The sequence below is a fragment of the Paramormyrops kingsleyae genome, chromosome 3 (assembly GCF_048594095.1).
Source record: "Paramormyrops kingsleyae isolate MSU_618 chromosome 3, PKINGS_0.4, whole genome shotgun sequence".
Lineage (NCBI taxonomy): Eukaryota > Metazoa > Chordata > Actinopteri > Osteoglossiformes > Mormyridae > Paramormyrops > Paramormyrops kingsleyae.
Genome location: NC_132799.1, coordinates 4,500,055 through 4,515,045, shown reverse-complemented (window position 1 = coordinate 4,515,045; position 14,991 = coordinate 4,500,055). Strand labels below are relative to the sequence as shown.

General features: G+C 44.7%; 2 protein-coding genes across 2 annotated transcripts; both read right to left on the bottom strand.

Moving 5' to 3' along the window:
* Window positions 1-566: 566 nt before the first annotated feature.
* On the bottom strand, window positions 567-13,231 carry nphp1 (nephronophthisis 1). Its single transcript, XM_023796385.2, has 21 exons — window positions 13,006-13,231; window positions 12,816-12,881; window positions 11,677-11,753; window positions 11,470-11,530; window positions 11,214-11,344; window positions 10,787-10,979; window positions 10,602-10,703; window positions 10,263-10,363; window positions 10,057-10,102; window positions 9,639-9,723; window positions 8,457-8,551; window positions 7,969-8,097; window positions 4,541-4,615; window positions 3,860-3,970; window positions 3,545-3,627; window positions 2,942-3,018; window positions 2,130-2,229; window positions 1,861-1,973; window positions 1,511-1,584; window positions 1,036-1,080; window positions 567-932 (listed from the first exon to the last, which is right to left on the bottom strand). The coding sequence occupies exons 1-21, from the start codon at window positions 13,015-13,017 to the stop codon at window positions 651-653; spliced, it is 2,058 nt and encodes a 685-aa protein (XP_023652153.1). The 5' UTR covers window positions 13,018-13,231; the 3' UTR covers window positions 567-650.
* Window positions 13,232-13,705: 474 nt separating this feature from the next.
* Window positions 13,706-14,694, bottom strand: LOC140588161 (mitoregulin). Its single transcript, XM_072709455.1, has 2 exons — window positions 14,408-14,694; window positions 13,706-14,162 (listed from the first exon to the last, which is right to left on the bottom strand). The coding sequence occupies exon 1, from the start codon at window positions 14,610-14,612 to the stop codon at window positions 14,442-14,444; it is 171 nt and encodes a 56-aa protein (XP_072565556.1). The 5' UTR covers window positions 14,613-14,694; the 3' UTR covers window positions 13,706-14,162; window positions 14,408-14,441.
* Between the last annotated feature and the right edge of the window lie 297 nt (window positions 14,695-14,991).

The window sequence follows — 14,991 nt, the reverse complement described above, 5'->3', positions numbered from 1 at the left end:
GAAGATAGGCACGTTCGTCCGGCATCTAAGTTTATCGGTCGGTTCTGACGTAAGGCTTGACACAGGACTTCTGCATAACATCTGCTCCTTATTGTTCACGCTTGATTTGCACGACTGCTGGTGAAACGTGCAGGGCTGCTGGAGGACACAGGGACGTGGAAAATTAAAAGAGAAAATGCAAGGTGCTATCATTAGCTTCAGTCTCAGTCAGCATTGCACTTTGAAGGGGCGTGTCTGCACTGCTGGGCACCAGTCCTGCCTTCTCATAAAAACCAGCAGCCTGCGCCTGTAAAATGCACACTGGAGCATCCAGCCTCTTTTCTACTCGCATTTACGGCACTTTTCTAGGACTACTGGATTTGGTGCAATTACCCCCAAAGGTGGTCCGAATTCCCCTCCCTCAAGCATCAATGGACTTCACAGAATACTTTCATAGACAAGGGACACTTATTTTCTTCAGAATTATGCAACCTGGTTCAGACTTTGAGAGACAAGGTACAAGCAATCTGCGTGAAAATATCACAGATTTTTTACTTTTATCTTGCTAGGGATAACAACTGCATACAATCTGTGCAAAGAGCTTTATTAAAAACAATACAAAATAATGCAAATGTAAAACCTTCAAGCACTTATCCCTGCCAAGAGTTGGCTTAAGTGATAGCCACACCCCTTCTGGCGGAGGCCAGGAAGTCGTAGGTGACCTGGGTGATGTCGAAGGCCTCCTGGGCAGCATCGGCGGCGAGGAGGGTGGCCAGCCCCGCGTCTCCCTGAGCGGCGTCCCGCTCTGTGCCGCCGAACATGACGCCCCAGCGCGTGCCCTCCCGTTCTTCGTCGGCCCACTGGGGCGCCGGCAGCCGAGCGGAATGCAGGAGGGGGAAGATCCTGTCCAGGTACACCCGCACAAACAGGCCCTTCAGCAGCTCCGGGTCCCTCTGTCCATGGGCAAGATGTGGGGGTGGGAGAGGAATAAGGAGAATGGGTGTGACCATTTACATCCCAGGTCTGCCTTCGGCAAGGCTCCAAAGCTTGTCATACCTTCTCTGATCTCCGGAGGGCGCCCTCTTTTTCAGCCCAAGTGCCCTGCAGCCATGCGTATAAACAGAAACACCTTACAGATCCATTCATTAGCAATTCCCGTCTCAATTATGCACATGGGACACTCATGGCATCTAACTGCAAAATGAATATCGTGACATGAATGACACAAGCTGAGCCTAGCAACTGCAGATCTCTGACCATCTCGCCTCATGCTCGCTTGCACAACCATAACTTCAGTACCGCCTGCATGTGTTGCTATGATTTATTTGTAATGTATTTAATAAACACCTGTCTTGAACACCTGAAAACCGGCTTGTATTGTTCTGACTCAATCTTTTGTTAAGCCCTTTCGGAAAGTCTTTAGTAATAAGCTGAAACTGAATATTTGTTATAAAAAATTTAACTCAAAGCTATTTTAAGATGAGGGATATAAAGGAGGATTAAATGCTTGTCCCCAGGGCCAAAAACTCACCCTTAAAGCATCCAGAAGATCCGTGTGATCCAGAATGTGGGGGAATGTCGCTAAGACTGGGCTGCACATAAGATCTGTGGGAGTAGAATTCCCTTTACAGAACGTGCATCTGTGCATTTTTGTGTCTGCAGCATCTGTGTGCCAATATCTACGCTCAGCATCCGACATTCTGTCAGTGAGCTGACCCAGAATTGGACACTAAAACCCAAGATGCTTTTGAACTATCATTACTCCTGAATGGCCATCCATGTTTGGGATATCATGTAGTATAGAGACATTATGGGAATCCTTCACAACAGAGTCACGCAGAAGGAAGGTAGCGAATGAAAATGCCTCAAACGTGCAGTTACCTGCATTCTGCATGGTCAGGCGGTCCCTGAGAAGCGCGTCGGCAAGGACCTGCCTGTAGAGGGCTAGCAGGGGCACAGAACTCGAGCTGAAGATCAGGGTGTCAGGCAGGAGGCTGAGGCAGAAACAGGAAGACTGACATCACTGCAGGGCTTCCTCAGAAAGCTAGAAAGCTCTGAAGCGATGATGCCAATGGATGCACTGGCAGCGGGTGAGGAGGACTTGCTACAGTAATGTTTGCTGGGGCTGCATGTAGTGGAGATGAACGTACTTCAGGGAGGCCCTGGTGCTGTTGCTGGGAGAGCGGAGCTTCACGATGAGTTTGGGTTGTTTCCGGGAGATCAGCATCTGGTGCAACATGCTTCCCATAGCTGTACCAGGATGACGGGGGTTATTTTTGGCCTGTTTCTTTTTTCACAATAGATGTATAGATGCCATGAGTCATCATTGGAACCACAGCCCACACTGAAAAAATGTCAAATTCTTTAGGGCAGTGTTTCCCAATCCAATCCTTGGGGCGCTGGCAGCTGGGCGGAATGCATTTGCTGTTCTCAGAGCAGCCTCGGGGACCGGGGAATGGGAGGGAGCAAAAATGTGGACCGTCTGGTAGGGAGCTCGGTGGGAGCAAAAACATGAACCGACTGGGGGTCCCCAAGGACCAGATTGGGAAACACTGCTTTAGGGGAGCATCTTTGGCAGGAGAGCAGCTTACTCTCCATGTGTTTCTCCTTTACGCTGCATTCATATGGAATACATGTTGTGTTTTTCAGCACCGGCCACATTCCTTCCCATTATGAGTGTCATTTTTTGCTACACCCCTCTCTTTCACCTCCAGTGCCGCGCCCTGGTGGATGGGCGTAAGTATACAATGTTTGTAGAAGGATTATATGTTCATCATTTAATTTTCTCTTTTTCAGATTGCTAAACGATTTTTTTAAGAGACAGTTTGACTATTGAACATCTCTTCAGGTTATGTGAATGCAATACCCCATTTTACTGAGAAGCCCCTGCCCCTCACCCCCCTCCCCCACAGCCATACCATGCAACCCAGCATCATCAACTTATTAGCCAATCAGATCCAACCTCTCCTGTTAATTGAAGGGTCCACATCAACATCTTTTTCATAGGGAGTCCCTCCATGGATGGTAAGCTCATATGTCCTGCAAAGGCAGGTTAAAAAGCACGTTAACATGATACAGGAGGTAAATATGCCTGAAGAACACAGGTCTTACCAAATGTATAAATAGATTCCGATCAAAATCGTACACTCAGTCAGCACTTCATGAGATACACCTAGTAAGTAACCATTTCAAGGGTAGTTGTGTGTTCAGAAGAGCCATTCTATTAATCCTGATACTGAGATGTCATTTTCCCCTTCTGGCTTTCCTGTTAGCTTTGATGAGACTGACCACTCTCATTAACGAGGTATTTTTGGAGTAGCAGGCTATCTGCGTTAACGAGAAAGTCTAATTCATAAAGTGGCCACTGAGTGAATTAGGCACAGTTTTCCATTTCTTTTATTGTGTTGTAAAACACGTAACAAATCAAAGGCAAGGACAGAAAATTAATAGTAATGAATGAGACGATCAATCACTGTTCGGATTATGTTTAAAAAAAAAAAACAAAACAATATAAAGTATGGTTAATATGACAGGAATCCTGTAAGGGAGGGGCCTCAGGGCGTACCTGTGTGGGATGGGCACCCCGCTCACATCGAATAGCCCAAGGAAGGCCCAGCCGCAGCTGAGGTCGCCCCTCTCGCCTGTGGACTGGAACCCAGAAGCGGAGGGATCACAACTATCAGCTAAAGCTCACACAGCACTGCAAAGCTCCCCGACTTACCTATCAGGCTTTTTATTTGCGATATATTCAATAATAGTGAATATAATCTGTTACGTTATCCTGCTGGCCTCTCGGCGCACAGAAAAAGCAGAGCTGCTCATGTTAAAAAGAAGCCGGCTGAGAGACTGCGGCAGGACCACGTCCACGCAGGGGACTCACGTTCCGAATGTAGGTCACGCCCAGTTCAAACAGGATCCCCACTTCAGAGGACTGGCAGTCGCTCCTTATGAAACAGTTTCCATCCAACAGACTGGGCAGGATACCAGTTGTCTGTGTAATTCACACACACACACGCACATGTAGGGTAAACATATCCTTATGGGGACCGTTCATTCATTTCAATGGGAAAGATGCTAACGCTAACTATGACAACCTTAACCCCCACCCTGCCCTAACCATAACCATAAGTAACCTAACAAAATACAAGAGTTTTTGCATTTTTAGTTTTTTCATAGCAGTCACCGATTTTTCCTGGTCCCCATAAGGGAAAAAAAACGGATATTTATCACGTTATGGGGACATTGTGTAGGTAAACCCGCTCGCACACGCACACACGCACACACGCACAAACACACACACACACACACACACACACAGGTGTAACCAAACAAAATAAAAGGCTTTTGGCGTTTTTAGTTTTAGATCTTTGTGGGGACCTGAAAAAAGCTCTCCATAATGTCAAATTAACAAGGACATTTGGTCCCCACAATGTAATATAAATGTAATCCACACACACACACACACACACACACACACACACACACACGGCAGGGCTTGCGCTAACTGAATTCAATCTTTTTAAAGCCAGCAAAAGAGAAATACATAGAAAGAACATCGTACCCTTGGAGAAAAGGTCCAGGTTTTTTGGTTCTTTTGACCAGCATTTGCTCTGACTGTGTGGATATTACTCAGTACCTACAGAAAGAAAGATGATCATTTCACTGTTTCCTCATTTACCTTCATCTGATGTAACGTATGGAGCTCACAGCAGGAAATGGCATCAATGTCTCTCTCTTACACTCAGCGAAAAGAGGATACCAGGACTGCACTGATACACTTAAAATTTGACTGCAGTCCTTCACAAGTGTGCACATGATAGCTGAGGGATGCTGTCAGGTAAGTCAAGTCAAGTCAAGACAAGGCAAGTAGGCTTATTTTCACTTCAGCCAAATACACAGCACACAGAGACACGAAACATTGTTCCTCCAGTGTGCAACATAAGACTACACAAGTGCAGGCAGGGCAGAACTATACAGAATGCAAGGAGAGCAAAGAGAGAGAGAGACTGCAAGATAAACACCAAGACACAATGTTACAGAAGTCAACATACAGTGCAGTGGACAAAAGCAGTAACAGTATCATTTTGAATGAGTACAGTATTGTGACAGGTATATACTCTAGCAGCTGAAGTGTGCAAAAAATGCAAGAGAATAGAGAATAAATAAATAATTAATGGAACAAGTTCTGTTCAGGAGTGTGTGTGTGGGTGCAATTTATGATTCAGTTCTGATTCAGGAGTCTGATGGCCTGAGGGAGGAAACTGTTTCCCATCCTGGCAGTGATAGCCTGTATGCTACGGAACCTTTCCTGTATGCTACGGAACCTTTTGCCAGATGGAAGGAGGGAGAAGAGGGTGTTGGAGGGGTGTGTGGGGTCGCCCACAGTGCTGGTGGCTTTGCGGAAGCAGCATGGCGTGTAAATGTCTGCTGTCCTCGCTATCCTCTGTAGGGGCTTGCGATCCGATGCAGTGCAGATCCCGTACCAAGCCATGATGCAGCTACACAGGATACTCTTTATAGTCCCTCTGTAGAGTATGGTGAGTATTGGGGGGGGGGGGGGGTGCGCTCTCCTCAGTCTCTGCAGGAAATAGAAACTCTGCTAGGCTTTCTCGGTGATGGAGCAAACTTGATGATGTACTTTGAGCAGTTGTGGGTTAACGGTGTGAATAGCAGAGGACTGAGCACACAGCCCTGGGGAATTTCTTTGGCACGGGGATGATGGTGCTGGATTAGAAGCACGTTGGAACAACAGTGGTGCTCAGAGAGATATTGAAGATGTCTGTTAGGACATCTGCCAGCTGGTCCGCACCTCCCCTGAGCACACGACCAGGAATGTCGTCTGGTTGAGTGGCCTTCCGTGGGTTGACTCTGAGCAGAATTCTCCTCACATCAGCCGTGGCCAGACGGAGCACCTGGCCGTTGGGGGGTGGGGTGTTCTTCCTCTCCTGTGTTATTGTGAGCTTCAAACTGGGCGTAGAAGTGTTTCAGCGCATGTGGAAGGGAGGATGGAGATGTCCTGTAGTTGGCGATGGGCCGGATGCCCTGCTACTTGGGTCTTGCGTCCCCAGTGTGCTGGAAGTGGCCGTGGACTCTCTGAGCATGTGCACGCTTTGCCGCTCTGATGGCCCGGGACTGGTTGGCCCTTGCTGTTCTCAGGGCAGCCTTGTCATCGGACCTGAAGGCAGTGTCTCGGGTTCTCAGCAGCGCGTGCACCTCTGCAGTCATCCGTGGTTTCTGGTTGGGGCGTGTGATGGAAACAGTAACATCATCGATGCCCTTGCTGATGTAGCCAGTCACCAACACCGTGTAGAGCGCTGTAGGTTGCAGCTTCCCTAAACATGTCCCAGTCAGTGTGCTCAAAACAGTCCGGAAGCGCAGAGATGGCTCCTGGGGGGGCAGGTTTTCATCTGCTTCATGATACGCACCAGCGATGTTTGTGTAAACACAGTCCAGAATGTTCATCACCAGTCATCACATACTGATGAAATTCAGGGAGAACTGACTTGAGATGTGCGTGGTTGAAATCGGCGACAATAAACGGTGCATCTGGGTGGGCGTTTTGGAGCTCGCTGATGGCTCCGTAAAGCACACTGTCTGCGTTAGCGCTGGTTGGCATTATACCGCGACTATAAGCATGGTGGTGAATTCGCGTGGTAAATAAATGGTCTAACAGTCACAAACTCCAGCAGCGGTGAGCAGTAACTAGAGACCAGCACAGCTTTCCTACACCATTCTGTGTTGATGCAGACACACAATCCCCCTCCTTGGGTCTATAGGACACAGCTGCGTTTCTATCTGAACAAAACATTAGCAAGCCGGTTATCTGTATTCCGTTGTCCGGGACGCCACCGCTGAACCATGTGCAAAACAGGGCAGTCTCCGAACTTAAGCTAGGTAGACCGCTGGAGTCGGATGTAGTCCTGTTTATTGTCCAGTTTACTGGCTTCTATCGGGGTAGGAACAAGTCATTCTTTGGCAGGTCCAAGTCATTTACCCTCAAGTCCAAGTCGAGTCCAAGTCTTTCCATCAGTTTTGCCAAGTTGAGACACAAGTCATCAAATTTGTGACTTGAGTACGAGTCCAGTCACGAATACATTAAGATGATTGTGGCACCATGGATCTGATTGCTCTGTTCACTAAGCGAGTCAAGGTTGGAGTCAAGGTTGGAGTCAGGAAACACACAGCTGCTAAAGGTAAGGGGGAAGATGGTGGCACAGGAGGTAGTGCTATTGTTCGGCAACTTGAGGGTTGCCGGTTCGAGCCCTGGTTCCTCCTGACCCCGTCAAAGTGTCCTTGAGCAAGACACTGAACCCCAAATTGCTCCCGGTGTGCAGGTTGGCGCCTTGGATGGCAGAGTGTGGATGGGTGAATGTGAGGCATGAATTGTAAAGCGCTTTGAGTACTCGTAGGAGTAGAAAAGCGCTATATAAATGCAGTCCATTTACCATTTGTGCACACAGGTGTTCAGAAAACACAGACATTCACCCTGAATATTTTTTTTAAGTTATATCATTCCTGTGTCTGACTTTTTTCTCTTTAAAACCCAGGGCACAAGTAGGGGATGAACATGGGAAAAACACACAAACTCTTCAAGCCGGGATTGTATTCACACCCACAGCCATGGAACCTGACCTGGAGTCAACAATACTTCTGACTGGCTGACCAGGAACAGGAGTGCAGTGCATGTATTTACTTAAGAGATAAACAAAAACGTCCTTATTCCTGTGCAGCAAACCATGCAAAGCACAACAGAGGTCCCATCAAAAACACAAAAGCCATCTTTTAGAAAGCCATTTGCTTGTGTGCATGTTTGTCTCTGCCCCCTAGTGACTGGCAAGAGAATGACAAGAACAATTGAAGAATGAGGCATTCTGAAAATGAAGATTTACGATAAAATTTCAACACGTACACAATGTGCCCATGAATTCCCTAATGAATAATCTGATCTTCTCTAAGAGCTTGTGGCTGTCCACCGATGAGCTCACCGACCTTGATGCCATCGAATACGCAGAGGCGCACGTGTCTGCTGAGGACCTGTACCCCAACCCCAGGGGTTGGGATCATTCTGCAGCTCCACAAGGTCAACATCAGGGAGATCCTAGAGATCCTGGGCCGGACCTGTGTAGAGTAATAACGTCAGCAGGCTGTCTATTTATAATGGCTGCAAACACTCCATGTCTATCAGAAGGGGGTTTAGGAGTCCAATGGAATGAGTAGAGCCAAGGAAGGCCAAACAGCAAGATAATGATCATTAACTACCTCAACCTTTACCCTCCAACTGGCGAAAAAATGCAAACTTGCAAGCTGCATTACTTGTTTTGTCAGGTGAGCTTTCAAAGGAACCGTAACCAGTTTAGAAAAGATTATAGCAACTATCTTTCCGTTTTTTGTTTTCTGTGTTTCCAAGTAACTTGATCATGGCTTAAACTGAATTACAAAATAAGCAAAAATAGCTGTAAAGCTCGACAGGTACGTACACCTCCTGTATCTGGATTCCAGAAAAGATCTTTGAAGACAAGCTGAGACTGACTCAGTTCTGGCTGGATGAAGCAGCTGCTCCTGTAGGTACTTCCTGAAACCACAAGCAGTGTTCATGTTTTTAGGACATGCGATGGCATCAGTGGTCCAGTGAAATGTAAATGATTTTCACTTCATAAATGAGCATAGTATCAGGGGCAAAGAGTCCTAACCCGCAGAGCCACAGTCGACCGTGTCTGATGTTTTTGCATAATTTTAATGAAGAATATGGGTTACGAATGTGTTCTATTCGTCAACGACGCAAAAACTTTGCTAGAAATATGATCAAATGCGATGCCTGGAAAAAATCTGAGGAACGCCACAGCCAAGATGAAATCCAATCGTCCATCTGGGGGGTGCACTGCCTAAAGACGCCGCTCTTCCACAACACTGATAAATGCGAATAATGACGTGAACACACCCCCCAGGCAGTGAATTGCAGGTCCGAGTGAAGCGTGTGTGCATGCCAGCGGAGGCGAGAGCAGTTCGCGCAGTGACCGTCTGCACGTGTCACCGTTGCCATGGGCAACATGGGGGTAGATCCGTTAAAAAAGTGCCGCCTGAAGTGCAGACTGACGACCCCAGCTGGGGCCTGAAATTCTAACCATGTCTTTGGAAGTTCAAACTCCGTCAGAAAGCCAGTTCAAGAAAACCTCCTGGGTCAGTGAAGGAGTTTAATTAAAATAAATACCTGAATAAAGTCTTTAAAAAGTGAATTTTCTTGTTTGCATCAATCACGAAACAAGCCACCTGACACAATGGTCATGTCTCATGGGTCAAGTAGTTTCAATATCAAGTTTCAGGTTTTTTTGTGATGGGTTCCAGGGAACCCATGAATTTCTTGTGCCACAGTTGCAGGGGATGGAACACGCGCATGCGCTGACAACAGGACAAACAACAGTACAATGTGGGACAAAACAGGAGTGCAGTAAAAAAGTGTTTCTCAAACCAGTCCTCTGCGATCCCCAGATAGTCCATGATTTTGCTCTCTGGGAGAAAGCAAAAATGTGGACTGTCTAGCGGTTCCTCAGGACTGGTTTGAGAATCACTAAAAGACAAGACAGAGCAATACAGGAACTGGATAAAATAAATGAAAGAGCCAAACCTCAACTTATCTCCATGGTACGAATCTGATCTCTCACCTTCGGCAAGCAGCTTCGACAGGGTGGACGGCCTGAAGCCCGCGGGGATGGCACCCATGGCCGCCAGCACGTCAGTGGCGCTGATCTGTTAACGGAAACATGTGAAAAATGTGTCCTGGCGGCAGCTCCTACTAACTGTCTGTAACAGTGACACTGGGACACTCGAGGTGCCTCTGAACAGCTTTTAATATGAAACAGCACCTAACTGTCATAAGCAATCTTGTACTGTTATTTACACAATACTTACAGCGAAAACCATGCCCCTCATTTGTTTTATCTTTTTGCATTCTGAAAAATCTTTTGTTTTCATCACGCAATGTCTGTTACAATGGTCAATTGTTAAGTACAGTAGACTTTGGTTACTATATGCATGGAGCAGCACCTCTAGAACTGTTTCCACCTACTCCATCTTACCCACCTCTGTGATTGCTTTTCTTACAGTATCCCAATTAGACTGACAGCTTCTGCAAAAAAAAAAAGAGATAAATTCTGCTAACCTTTAGAGTACTGATTTCCATGTTTTAACTAATAACAATTCACTCTCGAGGTTGGAGTGCTTCAGCTGAGCTCAAGTGCTTCATTTTGTATGTGACTCCATCTAGTGTTGGGACAGGAAATGCGCACCTCTGGTTTGTTGCAGACTCTTCATCCATCGCCTCATCACTCTCTTCTCCCGTGTCAGAGTCTTCTTCGTCCTCTTCTTCCTCCTCCTCCTCCTGATGCACCTGAGAGGATGCTATTTTTACTCCAAGTCTACATATTGACTGAAAATCATTTGTTTCTGTGTATATAAATAAGCACTTTACTGGTCAATTCCACAAATACCTGATTATAGTTCTTTCTGTCACAATTTAACAGGTGTAAGCCATTCATATTAAAATCTACAATTACATTTTCCTGCATATGACCTAAAAATTACAGAAAGCTATAAAGTTGGTTAAAGTGAAGAGGAGGTTCTCTCACCTTTAAGAAGGTTTTAGGGACAAGACCCTTTCTGCCTTCTGCATTCCTAGCGAGCCACCAGCCATCTGGGTTCCTGCTTAGAATGCGCAGGATCTCACCCTTCTGTTAAAAATGAAAAGACACATTTTTCCACACAACTTACATGGCTGTCCGTGCTTCATATGTTTCATTTACCTAGGCTTTACCTGAACTGTCAAGTCACCATCTTGCTCGCCTTTAAATGCACTGAGAACAATAAAACAGGCTGTGTCTTTTTTAGGTGTTTGTTTTTCTGCCTGCTCTTCGTCATCATCTTCTTCATCTTCGTCGTCATCCTCCTCTTCACTTTCCGCCTCTTCTCCTTCATCATCCTCCGTCCCAGAAGATCCCGCTTGATTTCTGAACAAAGGAGATGAAGGGATCTGCTGAAGACGACAGCGACTGTCGCCGTCTCTCAGACTTTTGAAAGCACCTCGTAGCCATTTTCCAAGGATCTGACCGGCAACTGCGAAGTACTTAAGAAAGTCTTAGACATGGTCAAATGAGAAGAAGATATCATGAGACAACTGAGAATATAAACAACCCATGTTCGTCGCGCTTTGGCTTTGAACATTCTCTTTGCTTATGACGCACCTGGAATCTACTTTCTGCGCAGGAGACGCCATGGCTGAGAGGGACAGCAGCTGCTTCTGCATCGTCTCCAGTCTCTTCTCTTCGTCCAGCTTCCTTTGGTCGTAGTTTCCCACCGGTGCAGGTTCGTCTGCCTTTTCACAATAAAACGCGGTACAACACGGTGATATGCAAGTTAGGGTAAAAAAAAAAGCAAGCCACACCTTTAGAGGGTGCCATAGTGCTCGTGATTCCAGAGAAGACGACTTGAGACACCTACTTTGGTCAGCTTCTTCAGAGTCCTCATTGTCTCCTCAACAGACTTCAGAAGCTGGCTGCACCTGTTCGAAGATAAGGTAGGGTGAAAGATTAGTGACAATAATGGCTTAACTGGAGTTTCAACCAACAGTAGCTCCTATATCCCCAGCAGCATCCGTAGGTTGCGTTTTGTCATGGAGAAACATCCATGTCTACATCATGCTAATACCTCTGTGAAGCTTCTGTCAGCCTGGAATCTTCCGTATCCACATTCAGCTGTTTCACCTCCCGGACCAAACTGTCCACCTTGGAATGGGAAGAGATTGAAGTCCATGAAAAATAAAATTGCATTAGCTCAATCTACACAATAAACAATTATTTGCAATGGCATTGTCGTTGACCGGTGACGGGATCAGGGACACCTCTAGAGAGATTGGGCTCCGAACCCAGACCAAACCAGTTATGTTCTAATTGCTTTTAGGGCCCCTGTCACCCTGTCATGGTGTTCCACACGTAAGCCCTCAAAAGCTTGCCAGTAGGACAGCCCTAAACCCTTGAAACATTCCACACACTGACAAATCCCCACACACATTAGCAGATCTGTCGTGGCAGAAGTGTAGCAAAAACACGTGAAAAAAGACAGCCAATTGAGAGGTCCTCCTGAGTTGTAACTGATGGCTTGTCGGTATGTACAGTTCTTGGAGTAAAATACTTAGACTTTTTAGCCATTAATACCCATGTGCACCTATACGCATTTTCAGGTCTATGCACGCATTTACAGATTTGTCTATACAAGTAGGCCTACAAATCTCAGCACACTTGCAAATATCATTAAGCATACGAATCTGATTCGGAATACACATTTACAGATTCCTGTACATATTTACAAGTACGTAGTTATGTATTTGCAAATTCTTTGACTCTCTATACACATTTGCAAATAATTTTGCTACAATAATAGCCCCATATCATTATTTGTTCTTCAGTTGTGACTCAGTAATTACTAGGTATTACTAAGGTAATTCAATGAGACAGAATTTACTTTTCACTTGCGTAAACATGTTTTATTATCCACCTAAATGATCTTTGGTGTGTGGCTATCTGCTATTACTTTCAACATCTAGATCATCTTAATTTGAAACTGTCTAAATTAAACTGAACTAAATAAACGCTTGTTGAAGCATTCTATCCAGATAACTAGCCACCTGAACATATTCTAGCAATCTAAATAGCTATAATTTTAATGTCATTTTACGTCTTTTAGATGTACTGTGACTGAATAGGTAAATAGCCAAATTATAATGACATCATTCATCTTATAACCGCGTACCCTATTAATAAAATGTAAATATGATTTTAAAAACGCACTTGTTTTTTAATGCCATCAGTGTCCCTTTGTACTGTTTGCAACGGTCCCCTCTTCTTCGGTGGCATCTGAATTCAACGACAGAAAAAGCGTGATCCTATGTTATTTTGATTTAGGAAAAGTAGTCAGACGCCGGTATTCAGTCGCTAAGATACAGTGCGGAGGTAAAGTCGGCGACACGGAGTAACAAACCTCACCGCCCATCAAACATAGAGATCGTACATGTACTAGATGTTATTATTGTCACTATAGCGGGAACTGCACCCCAGAAAGACCAGATGTGTCAGCTCCAATAATCAGTTTTATAAATCATGATTTATTTTCTTAAAATTTAATGAATTCGGCCCCGTTCGAGCTTGGTCCGGACACGTAAAATATTGCTTCTCTAGTTTAATTTCTCTATGGTAGTGCCGTAATGCTGTCGAGTTAGTGCGCAATAGTTTGCGACGGAAGTGAAAACAGGTGTGCGACGGAAGAAAATTTAGAACGCGTGTAGCTGTAAAGTGTAAATCCATCCATCTATCCATCTTCCATAACCGCTTATCCTGATCAGGGTGGCCTGGAGCTATCATGCCATGACAGAGCCAGTCAAGGACAGCACAGGGCTGGGTGCATCCTGGGCAGGAAGCCAATGCATGTAGTTGTGTTCATTTTAAATAAGGTTAAATATTTTTGTTGCAATCTGCTTTCTTCTGTCGGAAAGTTGTGCAGATTTTGATTATTTAGGGCGCTAGTTATTATTTAAATCAACAACAAAATATGACAACAAAATTGACTTTTTAAGTTTGAAATGTTATTCTTGAGAACCCCAAAAATTAAAAAAATATTGAATAATGGATGCATCATTTTTGCGAGTACTTCAAAACCGTACAAAAGATTCCTGGAATGAATGTTCAAAAATATTGGTTTTATTTTTTTTACTTTTACATCTCTTTTTAATTGTAATATTTTCCCCTGTGACATACATTGCAATAGGGTTTACCGGTCCATCTTGATTTCATTCAGTTTGTCTTGCAGCATAAGAGAACGACATTTTTATTTGTACTTAAAATACAATTTAAGAAAACATTACATTTATTTAGCAGACGCTTCTATCCAAAGGCAGGGTTAGGAAGTCCGTGGAGTATTTGGGGTTAAAGCCCTTATTCAAGGGCCCAGCGGTGAAATCACTATGCCGGCTCTGGGATTTGAACCAGCGTCCTTCCCAAATACCGAACGTATTCAACGATACTGTGCGTCATGTATTTTCAGCATCTTGTCTGGAGACTCGGTGATGATCCTTCACTCAGCTAGGACCCACTGGACCAGGAACTCCATGATATGACTTGAGACGGGTGGCAGTCCGCAGCCTATGAAATAAAAATTGTGATTAAATAATTGTATTTATGTACAGTATTTCAAACTTTAAAATATGAGACTTTTGTTTGGGGACATAGTACACAGAAATGTTAGCACGCTTCTTCTATCGTATCGATGTTCTCACTTCTCTGCTAATACCCCACGATTTAAAAATAACAAATATCTACAGCAATTTGCGCGATCTTTAAGTCTTTTCTAATACGATGTTGATTACGCATATAAAAGGAATAAGTACCTCGGTCTCTGTATCCATATGAAATCCAAGCATGTCACGCCAAGTCCAACTTCTTCTGTGTTTCTGCCAGCTTATCCTGCAGTCTTTTCTTTCTCCAGTCTAGGAACTTTCTTCTAATTCTGTTCGCTTGCCAACCAGCAAGGAATCCTGATGCAAACGAAATGAGTATTGCAACTTGTAGAGTTCTTTCTGACACATCAGCCATGTTCACCTTTAGCTACGTGTAATCAGTTTCTATAAATGCTAAACTCTACCAGGGCCTGAGAATGCTTAAAACTACAGCCACGTGACTTTATGGCTGTCGTACAGCCCGCTGTTACAGGAAGCGTCATGGTTCATACTTCACAAGCTATAAAAGCGATTCAATTTTTTCCGTTTCATAAATGCATTACATCCATAAACTGCTCGTAGACTGAGTATACAAATGTGAAATTTGCAGGTATGTATGCCTGTATGTTATATATGTGTGCGTATTTCTCAAAATAGAGCAAAATGAGATATGCGAAGAGAAGCATTCCAATATACCTGTACTCATAATTGTGCTAATTGCAAATAAAGAATCAACTTCAAAAGATAACTAAAAT

What these genes read in the sequence shown, in the direction of transcription:
- nphp1 (XM_023796385.2), bottom strand. An exon ending in CTGATGGCATTAAAAAACAA is followed by an intron (nt 11,754 to 12,815) that starts GTGCGTTTTTAA and finishes TCCCATTCCAAG; the next exon opens with GTGGACAGTTTGGTCCGGGA. An exon ending in GTCGAAGCTGCTTGCCGAAG is followed by an intron (nt 8,552 to 9,638) that starts GTGAGAGATCAG and finishes TTGTGGTTTCAG; the next exon opens with GAAGTACCTACAGGAGCAGC.
- LOC140588161 (XM_072709455.1), bottom strand. Translation starts at nt 14,612, where the DNA reads ATGGCTGATGTGTCAGAAAGAACTCTACAAGTTGCAATACTCATTTCG.